Source organism: Neltuma alba, unplaced genomic scaffold (assembly GCF_004799145.2).
Source record: "Neltuma alba isolate B1F8T4 unplaced genomic scaffold, ASM479914v2 tig00011637_pilon, whole genome shotgun sequence".
Taxonomy (NCBI): Eukaryota; Viridiplantae; Streptophyta; class Magnoliopsida; order Fabales; family Fabaceae; genus Neltuma; species Neltuma alba.
The window spans coordinates 118868-144571 of record NW_021636285.1 but is presented as its reverse complement, the minus strand read 5'-3'; the positions used below and the strand labels follow the sequence as shown (position 1 = coordinate 144571).

Here is a 25704-nt window from a genome sequence, read left to right as displayed (position 1 = left end):
CCAAATCTAAATGAACATGTCAATTTAGTTACTTTGACTTGTCAATTCACTTAGGAATTTAGTTACGTTGACTTGTCAATTCACTTAGGAGAACTTGTTAACAATACTCTTTGCAAATTCAATTTTCTTTAATCATTACATCATAAAGTAGACCTGGGCGGTGCCAGGATTTAAAAAAAAAAAAATTTGAAGAACATTTTAGTCACTGGCCATTTGACATTGTCTTTTCCTTAATGCCACACATAAAACACATCATCATGCTCTTGAATCTTATCCACCAAATACTTGTCCATTACAAGTAGGCCCTCATATAACAATCACAATATCCATATACTATTTTAGATGAGGGATCATAAATTAAGAGTGGAAAAGGTTTTGCTTCGTCTTCCTTTTTTTTGTCACTCCATCACTGTCAACTACTTTCCACATATATTCTTGAACTTGTGAAGAAATAAGAGCCAAGATTTTAGTTTTACACCTAGTAAGTGAAAGAATGTGAACTTTATTAGTTATAAAGATAATGAACTCAACCAATTAAAACATGATTTCAGACAATCTATGAGAATAATCATTAAATGACTTAACAATGGACAAATGATTACATAATATTTGGTAATAAGGAAGTCAGTGGGATAAATGCGAGCAAATTTGTTGGAACTTTTTAATTTGATTGATACTAAATACCTCCTTAAATTTTTGTTTAACAAATCGTGAGTTCAATCCTTTATGAATGTGATAAGTCTTTGAGTTTTTTCTATTAGGAGAAGAATTAAAAAATGGTCAGTATAAAGGATAGAACATGGATAAGTAAATATTTCTTCCAATCATTAATATAAGACCTAATTAATTAATTTAAAGAGATTAAATAAGTTACAAAATTATTTAATTATAACACCTCTTTAAAATACTCATGTATATTATTAGATTATATATAAATTTATAAGTGAAACAAATTAATTTAATAAAACAATAAATATAAATACTTTAAAATAATTTAATAATTTTCTTTAATTTTTAAAATTAATTAATTAAGTTTTATATTAAGAACGAGCTAATACTGAATAATCTTAAAATGTAATCATAATTTTTTTTTATTTTACTCTTGCAGCATTTCTCTTGATTATTATTGGCTATGATCGAATGACACTACCCAATTGGGCGAGATTGATTATAAGTCATTCGAGGGGTAAAAAGGGAAAACCGAACAAATATGGTCAGGCGATATATAAATAAGAGGTGGCAGGAAGACGCAATTGGCATCGAGGAACTGGGAAGCAGGAGGAATTTTTCATGAATTGGGTCGTGCTGTCGCAATACTACTAGCGATAGTTTGATTCTTGTGGGGAAGTGAGCTCGGAGCACGAGATCGTGTTTCTATATGCTCCTGTAAGCCTTCGAATTGTTAATCTCTTTTTTTTATTGGATCTACAGTTCTTCTTCCCAATTTCTTTGCCCCTCGACAATTTTTGGGTCGGTACTAATCTTTCGTTTCTTCTTCTTTTTCAACAGAAGCTTCTTCAGGCTTCGAAATTTCGACAATTCTTTCTGATAATTCTAGTTCTAGCTGCAAAGTTTTGAATTTTGACAGCTTCTTTGGGAGCCTGAAATATCAAGAAGTTGCGAATTTAAAGGGAACTCCTTGTTTTTTTATAAACACCGAAAATTTTCACTCTCCAGGTTGGTGTCGTTTCAGTAGCAATTTCCGCAGTAATGAAAACTTTGTGCATAAGCACATCCCATTATGGAATTATTCACTCTAAACCTTGCCTGAAGTTTGTATTTTTAGGGGGTGTGGTGGATATTTTAGAGACCATGCTCGCACTTTTTTAAAGATCTTTAAACTTTATGTTGACAATATGTATGATCTTTAAATTGAAAGTTGGGGCAGAATGAATCGGGAGACAATGGTTTCAAACTATTACGTGGAATTTTCCTGAAATTTAACATTCAAAAGACTCGCGATTGTGTTTAAATTGCATAAGTAATTTAGCTTTTTTCCTATTGAAAGAAGAGGGGAAAACATGAGTTTTAGCGAAATGAATATACAACTTAAAAGCACCTGTTCTTAGTCATTCATTTGCATGGTATCAGAAAAGAATATATAAAGGTCATCTTTTATGTGGATATCAGCTACTCGTTATTTATTCAAGCATGTCTCTTTCGGAAATTCTGAAGTTTTTGTCTATGCCATTTCTTTCCTGCTGTCTTCGCCCCCTCACAGCTGAAGCATATAAAGCCAACTAAATTAGCCATGGTATACATTTGAATGCTTTTCAAGAAATAAGTTAGGGTTCCATGAACTATAATTGCTCTCCAGTTCTTCTTAGTTCTTATCTATCTCTTTTATAGTAATACATCCTGATAGAAATTTCTCAACTCAACGGGCTAGAGAAACATACTAGTTATATCAATATTCTCAGTTTAAGTGCAAAACTGCATGCTTTCATGTTAAGAAGGATGGTATCAACCCTAAAAAAATTTTATTTTTAAACCTGAAATGCCAGCCATGACATGGAAACTATCTCATGATTAGGAAAGGCCAAAATTCCCATTTTCACAAATCATTGCTGTAACCATCACGTTTGGCACCGATGTTCAGGGATCTTTCCCTATATGCTGCGTAATTTAAATAAAAAACTGCTACCCCTCTATTCTAGTTTTTGTAATTTATTTTAAACTTTCCCCCAATTTGTTTGATTCTGTTTCTTCTCTCACCATGCATCACAGAACCCCAGAAAGCTAACTCATTTCACTGCCATGAAATTGATTGAAGACTCCACACGTTTGAGCAATATTGTATCCTTCTTGGTTGTTTCAGCAAAAGCTGTCCAAATTTGAAAAGGACTGGGTCATGCTTTTGTGGAAACATCTAAGAGGTTACACAATTAGGCATTCTTCACCTTACCTTTTTTCTATGTGAAAATGTAGTGATAGTGTTATTTTTTATTTATTTGTTACACATAATATAAACTCTCTCTGTTTTGTATCTTACGAAATTATTAGCTGAAACCTCTCAATAGCCATTGATGTGGAAGTGAAGATATAATTTTCTGGATTCGCATTTTTATTGCAGTCGGATCAACAAAATTTAAAGAATGTAATTTGAAATTTAGGGATAGGGGATGAGGGTAACTTCTCTCATTTAGGGGATTGAAGACAGGGAAAGGCGAGATAGGGGCTGATAAGGACAGGGAGAAGGAGTGCATCCATGTGGAGTTGTCACCCTGCCTCATGATCATAGGTTAAAAAATCCCAACCGACTCCCATGAATAGGATTACTAACTGAGAAACTATTTAACCATTTTTGCATTCATCTTCATGTTTTACAATTGAGCATGTTGAACATTGATGGATGAGGACCTTCGTTTCATTATGAATTGCAGCTGATAATGGTCTGCCAATCTGTGAAAGATTGACACATGGATCCTGAAGGCAAAAAGTTTGGAGGAGGTAAAAGTTTTTCTTATCATCAATTGTCCACATATCTTTTTACTTGTTTTTACGATAACCTCTGTTTATCTATCTGTATGACGTCATGACTTTGCTCACCATCTGATTGAAACTACTTGAATTGAAATGGTTTCTCCATGCCAATTTAAACTCTATCCATAAGCATACTTTTTTAAACATTCTGAGGGTAAATTAGGGCCACCTGTCATTCTACGTTGTAACAGTATCTATAACACTTCTTTTAATATTCATAGTTTCTTACCAAGCTGCTTACTAGGAGATTATCACTAGTTGTCAATCAATTTTGTTATTAGATTGCATGTATGGTGCCAACCGTAATGACTGCATGGGGATTTCTCAAAGGAATATTTATGTTTTTAACCATATGTTAACATTTGGGAGACAAAGCTGCAGTTGAGAGGAATTTCTCTGTGTTATATTTTATTTTAATTTAATTTACTGCATTCTCACTGAAAACATGCCTTCTCATTTGAACTTTTAGGACCAAGGGAATTAACGGGTGCCGTAGATCTTATAAGTCACTTCAAATTACTTCCGCACTATGAGTTCTTTTGCAAGAGGCCACTTCCCATGTCAATTGCAGACACACACTATCTTCACAATGTGGTAGGAGACACTGAAATCAGAAAAGGAGATGGGATGCAGTTGGATCAACTTCTTCAGCATACATCTTCTTCCATAGATACAAGTGCTCGTATACAGCCTTTTGACCTAGACATTTTGAAGGAGGCTTTTCAACTGAGGGAAACAGCTCCCGTTGAATTACCTCCTGTAAGCATTTTTATGATTTGATGATAGCACTTAGGCTATTGCTTGATGTGGTTTTCTATACTTCTAGACACTGGCGGTCATGTGATTTGAGTTTTCATAAACAGCATAGTCTGCTAATGTTTTAGTTTTTGCTGAAGACTGACTACATTTGTGCTTACTCCTTCCTCCTACTTCACTCCAATTTATTGATAGGCCGAGAAGGGGACTCCAACTATTGCAGGAAAATCAAAAGGTGAGTCTAAAGACAAGGAGAAGAAGCATAAAAAACACAAAGACAGGGACAAAGATAAGGATAAGGAGCATAAGAAGCACAAACATCGTCATAAAGACCGAAGCAAAGACAAAGACAAGGACAAAGAGAGAAAGAAAGAGAAAAGTGTGTATCATGATTCCAGTGCTGATCATGCAAAGAAACACCATGAAAAGGTGAAGGATTTGTTCTGCTTGTACATTGTTTAAATTGTGGATAAACATTACTAAGTCTTGAGTTCCCATGCCATTATGTTGCAAATTTATTCTTTCAATTAGCTTTATTAGATATCTTTTATTTATTTATTTTTTAAATCTAAATTTTAAGTTTCAGCTGATGACGATGTTAACCCTCAAAGTGTGATTTAGGCTCAAATTAAGGAGATTTATTCTATTATATACCAGTGCTATACAAAAGGCTTTGCTTCACTTACTATTATCAAATGTTGCAGAAATTTAGTTCCTTGCATAAATCTTTCTATTCTGTATGCTTACAGAAAAGGAAGCATGATGGAGATGAAGATCTTAACGATGCAAACAAACACAAAAAAAGCAAGGTAATGAAAGCTTTGTGTTGAATGGTTGTCATTGTTTATTTATATCTTTTTATTCCGTTTATATTTCTGCTTTCCGTTTTCTTGTAGCTGACCTTGTCCATTATTTAATGAACCTTTCTTCTGCAAAATAATTTTACTGCAGCATAAGAGCTCAAAAATTGATGAGTTGGGGGCAATAAAGGTAGCAGGATAAAATGGATACATACTGTAGTTCACTTTTTTCCTCAAATAGTTGTTGTCAGTTGTTAAAGTTTGGAGGGGTCTCTCAGTTGACATTGTGAAACTTAAGGTACTTCATTATAATTGCAAGATTTTATTCCATTTCTCTGCTGTCCGCATTGTTTAATCTTTCTTTAGAGTGGCCTTTTACTTTATTAAATGTTATGTGGTACATATTTAATTCTACCTTAGTCTTGCCTCTGGTATCCATGTTAATTGTTGGAAAAATTCTTACTGACCGGTACCTGATTCTTTGAGAAGAATGTGGGACAAGGGAATATTAATGTTGCTTCGAGGGTTTCACTAGGCTTTTCGCACTTAGCTCTTTTGGCTAAAACTAATAATAGGCTGTCATATTGGGTTAAATGGCCTGCAGAAAGTCAAACATCACTGCCCGAGTGTGCTGTAAGCATTTTTCTCTTTGGTTAAAAATCATTTTTCTTGTCACAATTTTTTGGTCTTGCTTCTCTTGTCTCGAGTGCTATACCTTTTGGGGAACATTAGTGCTTTGTGGGTAGTCTTGGTTGATGCTATGTGTAATCTTCTCTGAGTACCAGCCCCTTGCAATTGCATCTGCTAGTTGGCTTCAGTCAATAGTAAAATATTGAGCCACTTCATTTACCTAAACTAAATATATTTTTTCAAAGTGCTCATCCTTAATTGGTCAATTTTCACAGTCAATATGATATTAGATGCTTTAGACTATTAAAAGCAAACCATTCCATAAAGAACAATACCTCTAACTACAAAATCTGAGCCATGCTTGTGCAACACTAGTAGTTGCCCAATTTGATAATGGGATCCTGGGAAGTTGCAGCAGTATCCTGCCAATCTTATGAACAATCCTGATGACTGCTGTTGGATGAGAAATTTCGCTCTTAGAAATAACAGTTGGTAAAAGAGCATTTGTTTTCAGATGCTGTAACAAATGATGAGATTTCATTTTACTTGTTTGATGGAGGAGAAATGATTTGGTGAGAAAGAAAAAAAGTAGTATGATGCAGCCTGAATCTCGTTAGAAGGCTTTTTTTTTTTTTTTTTTAAAACCTTTTGGTGAAATAACCTCATCGGAGGAATATGGTATTATGAATTTGTAAAATTTATTATTATAGATATTACCATGATGTTTTAAACATGTGATTCCTTGTAGAATTAGTGAGCTTCGAAACTTTGGACTGTAGGTCATCTGAAACATTACATTTCTTGATGATTATAAGACCTCTTTTTAGCCTTCAGATACCAAAAGAGAGAAGGTAAACTTTTAGGAGGTTGATTCATAATTTTGGTCCTTTTGTAGTGAACATCTCTCTTTTGAAAGTTGAGATTCATGGGAGCTAACACTAATATTAAGAGCAATTTGATTTCACTTTGGGAACCACCAAAACCATGGTTTTAGTGTTTTCCAACATGAAACCAGACTTATACTGATTGGTTCTCATATGAAGCTTTTCCAAATATCGGATCCTTGGATTTAACTTGGATGAACACTCCTAAGAGTTGTATTAATTAAATTTGTTCTTAAATATAGGTGATTCTTGGATTATTGTTGTCCTAGGGCTCCTTTCTTCGCCTATGGGGGAGAGATTCAATTTTTGTTGCGCGTAATGAGATATATAACATCTCTTGATTACCAGGGTTGAAGCATGGCTGCATGGGTGGTGTGTCTTTCTTCAACCCCAATGTCTGCTTGCTTTATTTTCTTGCTGCAACATTAAATTGCAACAAAATGCTTCTGAATATTTAAATTACAAGGACTGGCAGGACTTGTTTATTATCATGGTGTTTCCTGCATGTTTAAGAGATTCTCATCATAGGCCGCATATTGAAATCCGTTAGGAAAAAACATTTTCTGATGTGAAAACCCTCGAGAGTTTTATGCATTGGAATTTTTATGTTCCAATTACTACAAGACCTATTTTTAAGATATTTGAATAAAATAATTTTAAAAAAAAATTCAAAGACTTTTATGCATTGTGCTGCCAAATAATGCTTGCTTCCTCCAGTACTTGTTAACGACTTTTGTAGACGCTAGATTAGGCTTTCTTAAAGTTTTTCCTCTAGAATTTGTTAATCTACTTGGTCGCTGTTCTTCTTTTGTGTCTAATATGTAATGCTTACATAGTATTTCAATATCGTTTTGATCCTTATTAAAAAAAAAAAAAAAGCTTGTTTCCTTTATGACGCCTTGTAAAAATCTGTTTTTATGTTCAGTCTGGGGGGTGCTAGATTCTTGTATTTGTTTCTGGGGGGTGCTAGATTCTTGTATTTGTTTTATAGCATCACCAGATAGTTTCTCATTGATAAATATATGTGTGATGTCTTCCAATTTTATGCAGAGTAGCTAGTGAACTGTCAGTAAATATTATCATGAGGGTGAATTGGTGGAAGAAAAGGATACTGAGGTAAAATTTGCTGAGAATGAACCTTGTTGTATAATAACAACGATCTTATATATTAGTGCCAGTAATTTCCCAAACTCTGGTCCTTTCTGTTTTCCCAGTTTTGTGGCGCACTGGACATCTCAAAGTGAATGATGCATTGTACTTTTTCCCCATCGTGGTTTTTTAATTTTCTAGTTTACTCTTCCGTAAATAGTTTTTTTTTTAAATTTATTTATTTAGGGCTAGTTGCTTAGGATGATTGAACTAGGACTAACACCGCGAAGCGTGTATATTGATTGCTCCTCCCATGCCCTGTATCTAACAGTAACAAGTCTGAAATTGATGACTGTATGGCTTTGCATCATGCAAACTAACTCTTCTCCAAGTTCTTTGTATATCTATTGGATTAAAATGTTATTTTGAAGCAAGGAATATTTTCAGCTTTAGATGGCCATTTAGGGTTAGTTCAGTTCAGAGGCTTAAAAACAATATCCTTTTTTTTTTTGTGTGGATGATGTCATTAAGATTGGGTATGATTTGATAAGTTTCAGCATAGTATTGATGGTTAGAGGTACTCACGCTGTAATTTTTTGTAACCATGGTGCCTTTCTACCAGCACAAGATTGCTTTCATGATTTGGAAGTAGCGAGTTTAATCCCTGCAACTTTTGCAGATAGTATCATCTGTACATATGTAAATGTAATGAAATAATTTTTTGTGCATATTCAGACTAGTATGTGTTCGCATTCTCTGTGAAGGTATAATGGGTGTTTAGTTATGAACCAAAAAAATTGTATTATCAATGAAATAGTAAAAGCAAAGTTATGTATACTTTGTAAAATTGTACGGGGTTTTGGGTCCTAACTTTCCCTGGGCCTCCTCAATGTAAGTTGCTTCTTTTGGGTCGTAGGGTGAAGCTGACCAACATCATGGAATGTGGGTTATCTCTTAATAACTTGGAAACAGAACAGTGTGTGCTTTAAAAACGTGAATGAGTTCAAAAAAGCCCAAGAAAGATTCCTATAATTTATTCTTCCCTAAACTAATTGGTGTCACGTGAAAATTAGTTTTTTTTTTATAATGATTTTCCAAATCCCATTAGGTTTTTCAAAAAGGAATTAAAAGCTGCCAACGGTTTGAGTTTAATCAAAAGCTGATCCAACGGCATTCCCACATGGAAAACCGATGATTGACCCAAAAGAATACCAGAGATTAATTGTATTTATCTCATCTATGGGTCAAGTTTCAATTTGATTTTTGGATAGCTAAGATAAGAGTGTGTGCGGGGAAAAGTGTACATGTGGATAGCGAACGTGGACATTAAATCGTTTAATCTTTGATATTATAATAATATGATATGTTACGTTCAGCTTTCTTTTATATTCATTCGACATAACTTAAAAGTAATTTTTTTAATTGTGATTTACAGAATATAAAATAAGTATGAGATATGAGTTTTATCTTAATTTACGTAAAATGTGTTTATAAGTGTTTTTACCTCTATTTCAAGCAGGCTGTTAGTGTATTTGCATGTGGCTTCTCCTCCTTCAGAATCTGGGGCATACAAAGGATATTCTCTTCCTTGGTTGCTTTTTCTTTTTTTTGGGGAAGATTTTAGAGGCCCACCCTTTCCTTTTACAACCTTTCACTTTCCCTTTACTGAAACATGTTGGCTTTCCTCATTTATTACCGTTGCAATACTTCTTTTTGGGGCTGTGCCCGTTTGCTTCAAAGGATCACAAGGAATGTAATATTCCTCTGCTACTAAATATATGTGCTAATTAAATAGTTGGTTTTCATCTTAAATATAATATATTATTTTATTTTATTTCTCATATTTATTATTATTTTTAAATAAAATTATCTAACTTATGAATTGATATATAACATAGTTTCAAGATCACGTTGCATTTATTAGAATTAAGATATTAATTTGACCTTTTTACTTAATCTATTAAATTAGTCAAATTACTGTTACATTAAGGATCGGGAGAGTATAATGATAACCAAGTATTTATTTGGCATGCTATATTTCATAAAAAAATAAATATGAAAATATTAAATTGCAAATAATCATCGTTTTTCAATCTTGCATTATTTGAACAAATTGGAGTCAATTTTGGCAAATTCCATTATTATTTTGTGGATACAACGGAGCCAAATAAGTCACATTATTCTGAACTGAAAAACTCAAAATGATGGAAAATCATTTTTTTTTGTACAAGGAAAATCAATTATTTTTGTCCATTTCCTTTCTAGTGGACTCTAGCTTTCTCTGTCGTTTTACCCTTTTCCCCCAACATCTGTGTCTTCTTTTATCTTGCCTTTGGAGATATCCAATAAAACCTTTTTTCTTTTATGTTTTTTAATAGAAAAGTGAAAAAAATTTTGTTCCTTTAATGAAAACATCTGCATCAAGCCTTTGGAGAGCAATTATTTCTGATGAAGAAATGTGAGAGCCAGTATGTCCCATGCAACATTATTTTATCAATAATAATTAAATTATGCATCTTCAAATCTCATCACTTGCCTTTTAATTATTCCAAATAAATTATCCATCTTGTGTCCAATAAATTATCTCCAAAACAGGTTTCACCTTCTTTTTTTTTTTCCTGGAGCGAATGGAAAGGAATCCGCATGTCGTAATAAATTGGAAGAAAAAAAGAAAAACTAAAATCTCAAGAAAAAAAATGTGATAATAAAAAAGTCTCATTAACAACTGAGCAATATGGACCCGTCGTCATTTTCTATATATTGGAACTTCTCATTACATGCTATTCACTTGTTATAAGATTTGTTAGTGATTATATTTCTTCTTTGGAACCTCATATTAATTTTTCCTATTAAATTTATAAGAGATCCACTATTCATTTATTGTGAATACATTTTATATTTTTGGACTTGGCATGAGTTTCACATAGAACAAATAATAAAAGGGGAAGCAAGTTCATAAGGATGAATTCATTGGGAATGTTATGAGTTCAATAATACTCCCTCCGTTCCTTATTATAAGAGACAAATAACCAAATTACGTTGATCAAAAAAATAGTTAAAATTAGTTGAGGACAATTAATGTGTAAAAAGTATAATGTTTTTTCCAACAATGCCCCCATTAATAAGGAGAGAGAGTATGAGAGAAAACAATTAAATTATTAAAAGAAAGAGAAGTGGAAGGGAGGGAGAGTATGAGTTGGAGACAAAATAAATAGGGGTAAAATAGAAAATCAATACAAAAAAATAGAGACAACTTTTAAGTGTCTCTTATATATGGGAACATGCCATAAGCATCAAATGTCTCTTATAATAAGGAACGGAGGGAGTAGTAAACTTGACAGATATATAATCTCTTGTAATTGGGGAAAAAATTTATTTATTAGAACGAATTATTTGCAAGTCACAATCAGCATTAAAAGTTCTATTATACTCCTCCGGTCCTTAATATAAGACCCAATTGGTGAGTTGGTTTTGGTCCTAAATATAAGACCCATTTCTCATATTTATCAATTTTCTCTAAATTACCCCTATGGATACTCCTTCAACCATAATCAAGTAGAAGAGGAAGATGAGGTATTAAAAAAGATGATTATGGTATTTTAGGGAAAACGTGTCACATTTCTTATAATGAACTAACTTACCTAACTTTTTTAATCTAATTAAATTAGTTAAATGGGTCTTATATTAAGGACCGGAGGAGTAATTAGTTTGAAACCGTGGGACATGAATATTAATGTTGATATTAATTACAATGGCGACCTTGCCAGCACCAAAGCCAACTAATTATATGAGCATTAAAAGGGTTATTGCTATAAATAGAAAAATTTATTGGGAATGTCGATGTGATAATGTTCACCTGAAATTTACAAAAAGATTCAATTGAAAGTGAAAGATTACATTTATAATTATATATTTCTCTGATTTTTAGACTTCTTTTTCAGGTAGTTAAAGACAGTTATAAGTCCTTCAAAACGATCAAGTTTACAAAAATCTAATTGTTGCCCTTAGGCACTCCACAATTGGTTTGACTCGCAGTCTTTTTAATTAATTTTAAGCGGCATTTTTAAAATTTGGATCAGTCATTAAGTTATTATTTCCGGACCTATTTATCTATAAGAAGCAATGGATTTGATAAATAGGTTCGGAGGTAGTACTAATGAATCAAATTGGTAAGAATACTAGTTTACGAGTTATTATTATTTGATAACTTATTACACATATATATGACATTTATTTAATTTTTTTATTCCATACAATTAAATACACTCACGTATGCAAATATGTTAAAGTCAAGTTTGAGCCTGAAACCCATCCAAACATAATAGGTGACGCTTTTATTAAGACAATTTGTCATTGACAAACATTTATTTAATAAACAATAAGCAAATACAAATGAACTTAATTAAAGATACATAGTTGTAAAAGTTGTTTGAAACCTTCCTAACCCATTTATTAGGCCATCCAGCCGTGTTGGAATTCAGTTCCTTGGCTTCTAAGGTTAATCTACTTTGAATAATTACACCTAATTTAGACCTATAATATTTAAATTTAACATAATAATGCCAGATATTAAATAATTGTAGTGAAAAAAGATAAATCATTATTCAAAGATCATACAACTAAATTTAGAATCTAATAATTAATGGATCTCTCTGATTTGATGATGAATCTAATAATAACTGCTAGTTTTTTTTTTCCGGTTGAATATCTTAGATGTTGGCTTTTTATTTAAAAAAAAAAAAAAAAAAGACAGACCTCTTGGATCCCAAGTTGTACTTTGCCTTATCACTTCACTGATTTTAGGGCAATTGCCTTGTGAACTTTTGTTACATTAAGGCATCAATGTCCTATGCATAAAGCGTGATGAAAAGAAGTCATGATTAAAGCAACTAAAATCACGGATATATAGTGTAATAGAGGAAATTAAGCATCGAAGTCATTATTATAAGTGGGTCAGGCTAGCTAGCTAGTGTTTTGTTTTTTGTTTTCACCCCATAAACCAATCCAATAATTTCAAAGGGTAAATTCCTTGGCAAGTAACATCATCACAATCATTTTAATCCCCAAAAAAAACTCATAATAATTATGATGGGAATCTCAGTGGATTATCTCACACAATACTGTGTGGGGTTGTTAACTTGTTATGACTTGCAAAAAGATTAACAGGTTTTGCTTTTTAAATGTGCTGTTATTTTATTTTAATCTGTATATAAAATTTCACAATGTCTTTGATATGCTCCATTTGATTCAAAATCTAAGCATCAAATAACTGCCTTACTTAATTCAAAAAATTAATTAAAATTAGTTAAAGATAATAAATACATAAATATTGCTGTAAGATACACCTGAATTTGCTCCTAACGTAACATTGGTTTAAAGTAGTTTGAGAAATTAAATTTACAAATTACTATTTATTAAGGAGCTCTTTAAATTTATCATTTATATAACACAAATTTACCAGTCAAACAATGAGCATTCACCAATTATAATCGCGTTAATAATATCTCCCTTTGCACATCCTCAAGATGGGTACGTATGGAATTGGTCCATTCCAATGCCACTTAATTTCCATGAAAGCTTCCATTGGATTGAGGAAGAAATATTATTGTAAATAATGGCATAAAGTATGCAAAGCCAGAATTGTCCCTGCAAGTAAAAAGAAAAATTTATTAAATATTTTATCATTAATGATAATTTGGACAATTGTTATCCAATTGTAGTAATGCAAAAACATTTATATTTTATTTGAAACATATTAAATGAGATTTTAATTAAGTAGGACATCACACCACTTGAATATCATCCACCTCAAGTGATTTTCCTATATTCGGTGTTTCGTTTGCCCCAAAAATTGAGATTTTAGGTAAGACACTTCGGTTCATTCCATTCCAAGAACTTAACCCTGGAAAAGAATTTTGGAGATCCTTATTAATCATAAATGGGAATACAAAAGGCTTAGTTGAATCTTTTTAACTAAATCTTCTGGGCAAAAGAGGAAAATCCTTTTCTTTCTTATCCAAGTTAAATCCCTTTTCTTCTCCTCCCAACTTCCGAGGATGTGTATGTGAGAGAGAATTTAGAAGAGACAAGGAAAGGGAGAGAGGAGAAAAGTTAAGAAATGATTAAATACTCTTGTCTGGAAAATCCTTAACCAATAGACTTAGTATTGGCACTTAGATAGGTTCCTTGAGTATCCACTAAAACCCTTTCAAAAAATCTATAGTATGAAGAAACTAGTCACTACTACTGGTGATGAATACATTAGGCTCAACCAAAAAGAAAGATTATTATGTCTCCTTTGAACGAATGTCTCTAAGGTGTGATGTGAGGAACATAAAACTACTTCCTTCGATCATTAATATAAAATCCATTTTGTAATACGAATAGCACTACCAAATGAGTTTTATATTAAGGACACAAAGATTATTAAGAAAAAAAATAACGGCCTTTGATTTGATTCCATGTATGTTTTTTGGCATCTATATATATGATACACTTTTGATTTCGAATTGTTCATCATATTGAATTTGGATTTGGATGATTCGATTTATAGAATAAAAATAAATTATCTAGATTATTGTTTCAAACGTATATATACCCTACGCATTTTGAAGAAAATATGCAAACAATCCATTCGGGGAGAAAAAGTGAATTTCTTAGTCCAGTTTAAAAATAATATTACAATATTCTCATATACTGGATTGATAGAAAACTCCAAACCAAGAGTTAGGTTTGAAAAACAATTAAAGTGTACCTTCCTTTCCTCACAACGAATACTCCCAAACTAGCATTTACGTTGGAATAAAATTAAAGCTCTACTCTTTCCATGGGCCCTTCACTATTTAGCTACCACCCAAACATGTCTCCTTCCTTTTTAACTTTGTGATTTCTAGTGCTTTTGCATGTGGATCTGGATCTTATATCATCACTTTCTCTACACCAACATATATACATATATGTAGACACTACACACGCACTCTTCTTGTTGTTGCTTTTTCGTGTTTGAAGATTGTAGGGCCTACATAATACACAACTCCTCTTGTATTTGTGCTATAAAGGCAAAAGGAATGGTGTTTTAAATTTTTTGACCAGAGAATGGTGTTGTAAGTTTAATAACGAAAAATAATTTAATTTAATTTAATACAATGCAATGTTTATTTATAGCTAAAGAAGAGTTGCGTCTGTTGAAAATAATTGCACCTAGTTAAATTGATGAGATCAGATTTTATCGTTGAAAATTGAGTTCTCCACTGAAGATCGATTGTGTCAAATCAAAATCGATTTCTTTGTTTCCTCTGTCATATATTGAAGTTGCTTTTTTATTTTATATTTTTAACGAGCTTGGTTATGATCTTTATATTTTAGTAAGTTTTGATTTGGATTCATATGCTTTTAATAATGAGTTTGGTTTTTGTCTATATACTTAATATTAACGAAGTTAATTAACACCATCCAACTCAAATCCAAATCCCTATAAAACTGTCAGAGCTAACATCTTGGACGGCATAGAATATAGGGAGAAAAAAAAACAAAAGCAAATTATGAGAACTAAAACCAAAAACTCATTTTTTTTAATATAATAACCAAAAGTATGATCAACCCTTAATTTATTATATATTTCTAATTAATTTAAAAATACATACATATATTCTTACAAAAAAAATCAAGTAATAATTAATAAGTAGAAGTCTGTTATTATTATCATCACAGTATACAAACAAAAGAAGCAGACAAATTAAGTTATAAAACAACAACAACAGTAATATATAATAGTAATAGTAATAGTAATAGTAATAGTAATAGCTGTAGCAACAATATCTACAAAGAAAAGAGAATGCAAGTTGAAATATGAAAAGAAACAAAGTAGAAAAAAGTACAGTTTGATCCTCGTAATGGAGTCACTTATATATTACGCAAAATTTGTCGTAAGATTTGGGAATATATGTGTGTGTGGACACTAACACACTTGCAGAGCAAGCAAGAAAATAACAACCTACGTGCTACCTCTATATATATAGAATCCAATGGTGAACTCTTGTCTTTTATTTGCTTCTTCTTCATGCAATTATTAATCCAATATATATATATATATATATATATATGGTTGATGATTTGGTCTTCTGTTTCTGCCTGCATGTGACAAGTTATAAAGAAAGCCAGCGTTTATATGATTAGCATGCTTAATGTTGTATCCAACGGTCAATATGTTCATTATATATATATATATATATATATATTATATAAAAAACCATAATGCAATGTTGAAGAGTCAAGACATTACTTGTCCCCTTTCTTATCTGTCAAATATGCTTTCACTTTTAATATCCCATGTCCCTGCTACAACATTAATCTTGCTCTTTACCATTGTTAATTGTCTTCTTCTTTCTCATCTCACATATACTTTTAATTATTTTTATTATAAGGTTTAGATGTAAATTTGTTTCAGAAGATTTCACGTAAGAATTGTGAGTATTTGAAAGTTCTTGGCGGATCTGATCCAACAAATTAAAGAAATTTTGAATACACATAGCTCTTATGTGTGAATTTTTAAGATAAAATTAGACCTTTACCTTTTATTATACTCCCTCCGTTTCTTATTATAAGAGACGAATAACCGAATTACATTGATCAAAAAAATAGTTAAAATTAGTTAAGAACAATCAATGTGTAAAAAGTATGATTTTTTTTTACAAAAATACCCTCATTAATAAGGAGAAAGAGTATGAGAGAGAATAATTAAATTATTAAATGAAAGAGAAGTGGGAGGGAGAGAGAGTGTGAGTTGGAGACAATAAATATGGGTAAAATAGGAAATCAACACAAAAAATAGAGACAACTTTAAGTGTCTCTTATATATAGGAACATGCCATAAGCATTAAATGTCTCTTATAATAAGGAACGGAGGGAGTATATTTTTATCATTCAATAAATAAGAAATATCATATATTTTGTTAAATTAGGATATTTAACTGAGAGAAATATCATTATATTTTGTTAAAAATTTTTGACTAATCATACATTTTTTTGCTACTTTTCTTTTGGATGTTACTCTCTTGGTTTAAGAAGAATTCACTATTTTACCTCATTTTCTATATATAGTCTATTTGGAAGAAATTATTTATCATTATCATATTTCAATTGTGAGTGGTCAATTATCACAAGCACGAAGCATCATCTCATCCATGAATAATTCATCATATATCTTTCTCGATTCCATCAAGTGCAATTCAAAGAGCATACGACACACCGTTTCTTCTGCTTCTGGTTGGATTCTGACTTTCTCTTTGTCGTTTACTTTTGTTTCTCTTCCTGTCCATCTTTCCCTGCAATTCGAAGTTATCCTCAAAAGCTTTGAAAATTTCAATCACGCAATAATTATATCTTACCCTTCTAATTCCAAGCTATATACTTTTCGTCCTATAGTTATTCTTGTTCCTCAGATCTGCACATTAATAAGAAAACTTATTCTAGTCCAAATGAGATCCCCAAAAAAAGTAAATAAAAAATCACATGTTCACACATATTAATTATTTGGACAGTGATTCAGTGAAGATTAAATGCAGGAACTGGAAAATTCTTTAATTAATTATATGTGGTCCTCCCATTCAGTTGATAGTGATGTTCATTTTTTTTATGTATTATTATAAGCCAGTAAGTAATTTTATCAGATATATTTTTTTAATACATTAAAAATATTTTATTTGCATGAATTATTAATATATCACATTGGGAGTGCACATGGGGTAAGCCAAGTGGACCTCCATGACTTTAGAGAAAGTGCGGGGTGACCGGCCAAACATGTCCATATGGGAAACGATGGTGATGTTTCGATGCAGAATTTCGGCACATCCCAGTAATTACGTCGTGTCTCAAAATTAAATTTAATTGACTATGACATCATTTTATGATTTCTTTATTATAACAGGTCAATTTATCCTATTAAGGTAAAACTATACATACAAATTAGAGGTTCTTGGATTTATTTTTAAAAGTAATTTTACAGATTTCAAGATAAATATGAAAGAAAAGTTTTATCTTAATTTGTATAAAAATATTTTTTAAAATGTTTATATGGAATGCCAAACTCCTCCTTAAATTAAGATGATTTTACAGATTTCAAGATAAATATATGAGAAGACTATTGTCTTGACCTATCACTATTTTTTTAAAATTAGATCTCAATACATTAGAAACCAAACTGGATCAAAATTTTCACAGGACCCAATCCGAACAAAGCAAAATGAAAGGTAGTAACATACGTTAAGAGAAAACAAATAACACAAATGAGTCAAAATATAAATTACTTATATTACTCCTCCGGTCCTTAATATAGGACCCATTTAACATAAGGAAGTTAGGTAAGTTAATTAATTATAAAAATTGTGACATGTTTTTCCTAAAATAATGTCATCTTTCTTAATACTCCTCTCTATCTTCTACTTGATTATGGTTGATAGAGTATCCATAGGGGTAATTTAGAGAAAATTGATAAATATGATAAATGGGTCTTATATTTAGAACCAAAATCAACTCAACAATTGGGTCATATATTAAGGACCGGAGGAGTATATTATAGTCTGGAGAGTGTAATTCATTGTACTAAATATAAATAAATCTAGTTTCGATACCGTTAATAACTTAACTACCTCTTGATTTCTCTTGATTTTCGATGAGGTGATTAGATATCTTTGCGAACAAGTATCAGAGGATATGTGTTTATTTTTAATGTTTTTGATTTAGCATATCATTTGAAATTTTATTAAGTCTGATCTTTCATTTCTTTTTCATAACATAGTTAATCACGTGATATTAATGATATGATATATAGTGAATTAATATGTTTAATGATGATTAAATTAAGTAAAAGAGACTTAATTTCTTTTAAATAATGCATATGACATAACCCACACAAGTATATATAAGAGGCATAGGCTTGCATTCCTTAAACAAGCTTAAGTAATTAGAATTTAATTCACAATCCATAAGGAGATGAACAAGTATAGTTATTAATTATTGATTTACCTTTCTCTCTATATATCTAAGAAAGATTAATTTCTGTACCAAGCTTTTACTCCTAATGTTAAATTTTTGCCTCATTAGTTCTTTTGTGACCCAAAAAAAAAAATTCCTCCTAGCCAACACGATTTTCATTTTCACTTAAAACATATGGAATATTAATTATTGATGATGTAGTCTCTCTCTCTCTCTCTTTTTTTTTTTTTTTTACGTTTTGCCAAAAGATGATGTAGTCTCTTGAGAAAATGATATTTCTTAATAAACTTTAATACGAAGATGTATTCATATTAATAAATCATAAATAATATAACTTATTCTAAACTCCATAGAATTAATAATGAAATCTACCCTATTTGAATATTAAAAAAAAAAGTAAAACTTGAAGAGAGATTAAAGCTTCTCATAAAATCATACCATTTATTTTTTCTTTAATTTTATTTTTTGATTTAAGATATTATCAGACATTAAATATAAATATTTTTATTAAGAGAAATTATCATATTATGATTTGTGACTTGTGAGTGACTCAATCTCCTCCGGTGTATCCAGCCTCTTTTAGTATCATTTACTTTATAATTTCTCAAATTGAAACATCATCATACGCCTGATCTTCAGTCATTTTCCACAAAAACTTTCAAAGACACATCAAGGATCTTTTTCTGAAAAGGGGAATAATTACTTTTTCTAAAAGTCTTAATGTTTAATGATCATAATAAGCCAACGAATGTAACCAAACGGTCAACAAATTAAAACGGGAACGTCAGCAGTCAACAATATGTCTCCACAGATACAGATATGGGCATACCATATCATTTAGGAAACTGATATATGATGGAAATCGATGAATTCAATTTTCAGTGTATATAAACTAAAATGTATCATTAATATCTTGACAGAAAAATCATCAATAATAATGTTATTATTTACGGTGGTGGTGTTCTGATTTAACCGTATTTTTTAATTAATTTTTGCTCAAAGAAGTAAGTGATTATTATCATTTATTTTTATAGATATGGCAATTTTGTTCTTGCAAGACTTCCAACAAAAATTGTGTTGGTTTAATTTGTGGCCATTTCTCAATTAAGTTATGTTAATATTTTTTTATCAATTATATTTATTTACTTTTCACAATTCATTACCTATTCAAATCAGCTCTATTCTTAGATAACCACTTACATATATGGTTAGAGGGTTGGGCATTGACTTGAGATATATATAGTTATTCGGCTTGCGGAAAACCTTAATACATCGTTAATAAAAGCACATATAATTTTAGTCAATTTGAGACCAATAAAATAAAAATCTAGTCACTGTCTCCGAATTCATTGAAAACATTCCCATTAGGTTCGATTTTACATGAGGATTCTAGAAAAAGTAAGACGGTAGACTTAATAAAAAATGCAAATAGAAATTAACTAAAGCATTTTGAACTTTTGATGCCATAGATAAAATGCTAGTATCTTTTTTTTTCTTATTAAGAGTAATTAAATTGAGTGTCAAGAACTCAATTCCTCATAAATAAAATTGGGAGTTCCAACATTATGAAGAAAAAAAATTAGAAAATTACTATGAGATCCTAAAGAAATAATATAATCACCAAAACAATCACAATAACAATAAGTTATTTTCTACGTAGATCCTTTTTGCTAATAATGTTTCATTTTTGAAATCAAATCTCACCTACATTAACCTCTATCGAAAACTGTTCGCCGACACCTGTTATTTTAAAACTTAGGAGCATTGAGGTTATTTCACCCAGAAATCTCAACTTTTGAGTTAAGACACTCATGTGAGATTTGTGGATTTGTTTGAATAGAAACTAAACTATAATTTTAAAAATATTTTTACAGTATATAAAGTAAATATGTGAAGAAATTTATTTTATTTTATAAAAAAATATTTCTCAAAAGAATTTTTAGGTGCTTTCAAACACCTTTTTAATTTCAACACACTGAATGGGGGTTTTGCTTTGCAAATGTTAAAGCCAACAAATTGCAAGTTCCAAACTCTTGGTCGTCTCAGGTCAAAAAGGCCTCTTGGTCGTCGATTCACGTGTCCACACAATTCTTTTTCATTATTTTTATTAGTATTATTACTACTAGTACATTAGTATAATACGATTAGATAGCAGGTCCATTATTATGCCATTATAAATTTCAATGTCCTCGAGGCAAGCCAACGTCATTGAGTGAACAGACAATAAATAATAATTATGAGGAGTACCTTCATAATACGGCGTTCTCTTAAGATAATTTTTTTAAAAAAATAAAATATTACAATAAAAAATACTTCTTAAAAGGAGTTGAAAATTAGGGAGAGAAGAAAATATATTTTTTATTTAGTTCTTATTATAAAGTTTAAAAATAATAAATAATTAGTTAAAATTAGTTAAAAGTATAAAATAAGTTAAAAATGTAGTTTTGTTCTAAATATATCTTTATAATAAGCGAGAAAGAAGATGAACGAGAATGAAATGTGATAAGTGAGTATGAAAAAAATAAAAAAATAAATATCTAAAGGTAAAATTGAAAAAAAAATGCATTAAATGTTTAGAAAAACCCCAAATTGAAATTTATAAAATAAACCACACTCATTTCTAAATTTGAAGCTTACAAATAGCACCCAAAGAGAATATATAATACTTTTCTGATCCTATGTGTAAGTCATTTTTAACATATTTCACACAGATTAAAAAAATCTTAAACTTCATTAACTCTAATTTAAAATTCAACAATTTTTTAACTTTATCTTTATTTAATATACATTATACCTTATGTAAACAAAGTCAGTACAATAATAAATAAAAGATAAAACTGTATATCTATACAAAAAATTTCTCTCAGTAATTTTTAAATAGGACAAAAAAAGGTATTATCTCTTTCATATAAATAGGAGAAGAGGAGTACATGTCTTTTTCCTTGTAGACTGAACTTTACAGTATGAAACTCTCATCATATTAAATATGAAATAATGAAATAGATATTTATTTCATAAGTATAATTTAAAAATAAATTATAAAAAAATATGAGAATTGCTACTTTCTTATGAGAAATGTAAAGTGGTATTTTTTTTTTCTTTTGAGCAGGATTTTAAAGTGACATGAAATATAACAATCACACAAATATTATATTGATAACAATTCTGAGTTTCTGACGTAGGTCTGCATATCCTTTTCAGTAACACTAGTGGGGAAGAGTCGGTGCTGCACTGGGATGCATTATTTGTCCCCATTATCTCACAAGAATAATTTTTTGTTTGCTATTAGCATTTCCTTGTCATGTTGATTATATTCCCTGGATTAGTCGATTCTACTGATTAATTAATTTCGAAATGCTTTCCATGAATTAAAAATCAAGAAAATTTATCAAAATCGATCACAGTGTTAATCAATATCTTTTATTTTTATATATTAATTTATGTGTAAAATTAATTAATAAAAAAAATTCATGTAGTATTACCTTAATTGTGTCATCTTTATAAAAACGTCTTGAGATATTTATTATATTTTTTAATATTATCCTTATTTAATATTGGGTAAACATGCATCCATCATTCTAATTTTATTTTTCAAACATTTCTAGCACCCTGATGTCATTCTAATTTTTAGGTATTGAATACACTGTAAATAATATTAGGGTGCTAATTAAATGCACAAAGAAAGAAAATAAAGATGCTGGGTATGTCTATAAAATAATATCAGAGCGGTAAATACACTTTTTATTTAAAGTCTCAACGCATAGGGTCTGAATACAAACAAAATTAGAAGCTTATTTTATTTTAAGTAGCTCTTAGATAGGACATAATAGTTACTGTGTGGGTGGGCATATGAATATGACCTTGCCGTGCTTGCAAGGTCAGAACATATTTCTCATTTGTTAATTGCTGCTCTCCTCGGATTCACTTCTTCAACGTTTAAAAACCAACGTTGGTGTGCCATGAATACTTTTTTCTTTTTGGAAATTAATAATTTAGCCGATTTCAAAGACTTGCCCGTGTGGGTTTGAAAACTCTTTGGTACAATATATTGACCAAAAAAAATTTGGAACAAAATTGTCTTAACTCAAGTCAACGTTGTTCAGCTGGCAATTAATAGTGGTCCAACGTTATTATATAGAGTGATATTACAGGAAAAAAACATTGTGTCAATTGAAAATGACTCAAAACTTCTAAAGTAAATTTGCCATTTAACCCATTTTTTAAAATTAAGATAAAAAGCAATGCCAACTTTGCTAATTACTCTAATGATTAATGATAATTCAATAGATCTAGATGCAAGATGCATTATTATTCAAAAGATAGTGGCCTGTTATGTTATTATTATTTAGCAGTTATCACATCTAAGATACTGTATCTCCTAATTGAATCAAACATGTGGTTGTAATATCATACTTTCTCCGTCATTACCATACTTTTTTTAAGTTTTAGATGAAATAAATAATTTTAATCAATATTATATTTCTGCGGATGAACAGTGAATAATGGTCTAATATCCTTAAAGATATGTAGAGAGCGTTAAACGTAATCTTCTCAGTTTGGTTAAAAAAGCCGAAAATCTATTCTCACTAAATTTTGCTTAACCTATAAAGGTCAGTATTTGAAACCCAACCACTTATTTAATTATATACATAAATTTTTAATTATACTATATAAATTACTCCTCCTGTCATAAATATAAGACTCTTTTTATATTATAAATTACGTTAAAAAAAAATCTTATATTTGAGACGGAAGGATTACTAAAATTGTATTATTCTTATAGTCTTCAGCAGTGGAACACAAATTCCAAAAGTTCGTTGGAATAAACCGCTAATATTTAATTTAAAAAGGATTTACATCCTTAGTGTGCCCATTTTCGATTTTTATTGGAGATGTGGGAGATGGATTTGCTAGTGAATTAAAAAATGACCATTGACAACTAGTTTTCCACCTCCCCAATTGAAAATTAAATAATAATAATAATATAATTATTATAAGGAAAAAGCTATGGTGAAGACAAATATTGACCCCACCTCAAAAGCAAAATTTGTACCACTTGTTTTGTGTTTAATATATATTTTATTCACCCGTTAAAAGGCAAATTTGTCATGAAAATTTTTATAAGATACAATTAGATTTTTTTCCCAACTTTTAATTAGTCCTGAAAAATTTAAAACAGTGCAATATTGACCTATAGCAATGAGAAAAGAAAGTTAATGGTTAACCAACAACAAGTTGGTCCCGCTGGATGCTTTTGGGTATACCCTTGTAAAGAGAAGAAGCCAACAATTAGAAAAAGAATCAATTATTATATTAAATCTTCAGTTAACATAAAATTTTTGGGTTATCAATATCCAGATAAGATGAAGGATCTAGTAGCCGTGTTATTAATATTAAAAAATAATTTGAATGATCCCTAGTTTTTACTTAATTATGCTAAATTCTAGATCCTGTTTAATATAAAAGCATTAAAAATGAGAGATAATTATCTGAATTTATAATTAAGAAAACCTATTAAAAATATTTAGTATAAAAATTGATTATTACATGAATTTAGATAAATATATGTATGTGGGATCAGAATATTTTGAACCTTTTAGGAAGATATTAAGCCAATCAAAAGTTTTAAATACCAATTTTATATATCCCCTTAAAAAAAAAAGGTTCTGAGGACAAATTTGTCATTTAACCCTTGAGTCATCACATCGATCACCATCAATCGAGCCACAGCGATGTACGATCTCCCAACAAAGTGCTTGTCTCGCTCACTAAAAAGAATCTTAAGTCACAATTATTAAAAATAATAATAATATTAATTATTATTATTAATATACATGTCATCATGGTCCAGACCAATATGCATGTAATGATTTCAATAATACTACGCACATTTGCTTTTATAATCATACGTACTATCATTTTTCTTCTTCTGCACTCTTTCTCATTCGGTCTTCTTTTATTCTTTTTTATTGATTTTGTTTTCTTTATATATATACAAATTCTTTTTGTTTCAATTGATTTATGTGGTTGATTAATTCAATTAGGTAGCATAAGAAAGCAATGGCTGATGTGACATGGGAATAGCAGAATGCAAATTATTTGAAAATATGTCATGCGTTTGTTGGAAAAAAAAAAAAAAAGAAAAGAAAATAACGTTCTTTATAAGTTCATGGAAAGTTAAGTAAAGTAGGACATTCAACATAAGACAATAGAATAATGCCATGGGATTACACTATTTTGTTTTCACATAGTCAAATCAAAAAAGGTGTTAGGGATAATAAGGTATATGTTTGCATATTATTAACTTTTCAATAAATAATATTTTCTTCCTCTCTTTTTTTGAGTAGGATGGTATCGCTAACTCAGGGTATCCCAACTTATCGGCCAGACTAATCCCAGGGTGCCTCCGCAGGTATCGAGCCCATGACGTGGTAGGGAAGGCGCCTTGCGTTCCCGTTTGCGACCAGTCGGACCTGACCTTTGCAGGCTTATTTTCTTCCTCTCTGATGCTTAAGCCACACTCTCCATCTTATCATATCCCATTACAAAAAGATGTACAAGTCGCTTTTAGTTAAATTATGGCAAAAATATCTTAAAAAACAATATTAATGCTTTGTTGAAATAATTTTAAAGATACTTTTAATTGGATTTTCATGTCAGTATTATTTATTTTACGGAAAATTATAATAAAATAACATTTGAAATTTGAAATTCCAAAACGATTGCTCCAATAAGAAAAAAGCCAAGTTGTTGTTATTGTATGAAGAATTAAATATTTCCTACTTTTTAGTCCCTTCTTCTCACTAGCAAATGTTGGCTTCTTATTTCTGGTATTTATCAAATATCAATTTGAAGCTTCTTTTTGCGTCTTTTTTCTTTATTAAACAAAAATAAATTTTTTTTATAACTTATGTCGTCTAGTTATTAGGTATTGTCTCCCTTTTTTTTAATAAAAGAATAATTTAAAATGCTTTAAATAAGTTTTACACGACTTTTTACAAAATGTATAAAAAATATTTAAAAATTATTTTGGATCAATTAAAAGAGAGTGACCGAGTTTAAAATCCGTG

At 30.3% G+C, this 25704-nt stretch overlaps 1 protein-coding gene across 7 annotated transcripts; it reads left to right on the top strand.

Moving 5' to 3' along the window:
• Window positions 1–1252: 1252 nt before the first annotated feature.
• LOC114715971 (mediator of RNA polymerase II transcription subunit 19a) lies at window positions 1253–8076 on the top strand. 7 transcript variants are annotated; one of them, XR_003737579.1, is made up of 9 exons: window positions 1268–1386; window positions 1510–1677; window positions 3384–3450; window positions 3953–4242; window positions 4435–4668; window positions 4989–5048; window positions 5191–5337; window positions 7604–7669; window positions 7768–8076. XR_003737579.1 is itself a non-coding variant. In XM_028900888.1 (7 exons), the coding sequence occupies exons 3-7, from the start codon at window positions 3420–3422 to the stop codon at window positions 5239–5241; spliced, it is 666 nt and encodes a 221-aa protein (XP_028756721.1). In that variant the 5' UTR covers window positions 1268–1386; window positions 1510–1677; window positions 3384–3419; the 3' UTR covers window positions 5242–5495. The 7 variants fall into 7 exon arrangements, 1 of the variants encoding a protein (XP_028756721.1); XR_003737577.1 differs by adding an exon at window positions 3114–3241 and having other exon boundaries at window positions 7604–8076; XR_003737578.1 differs by having other exon boundaries at window positions 7609–8076.
• The last annotated feature ends 17628 nt before the right edge of the window (window positions 8077–25704 follow it).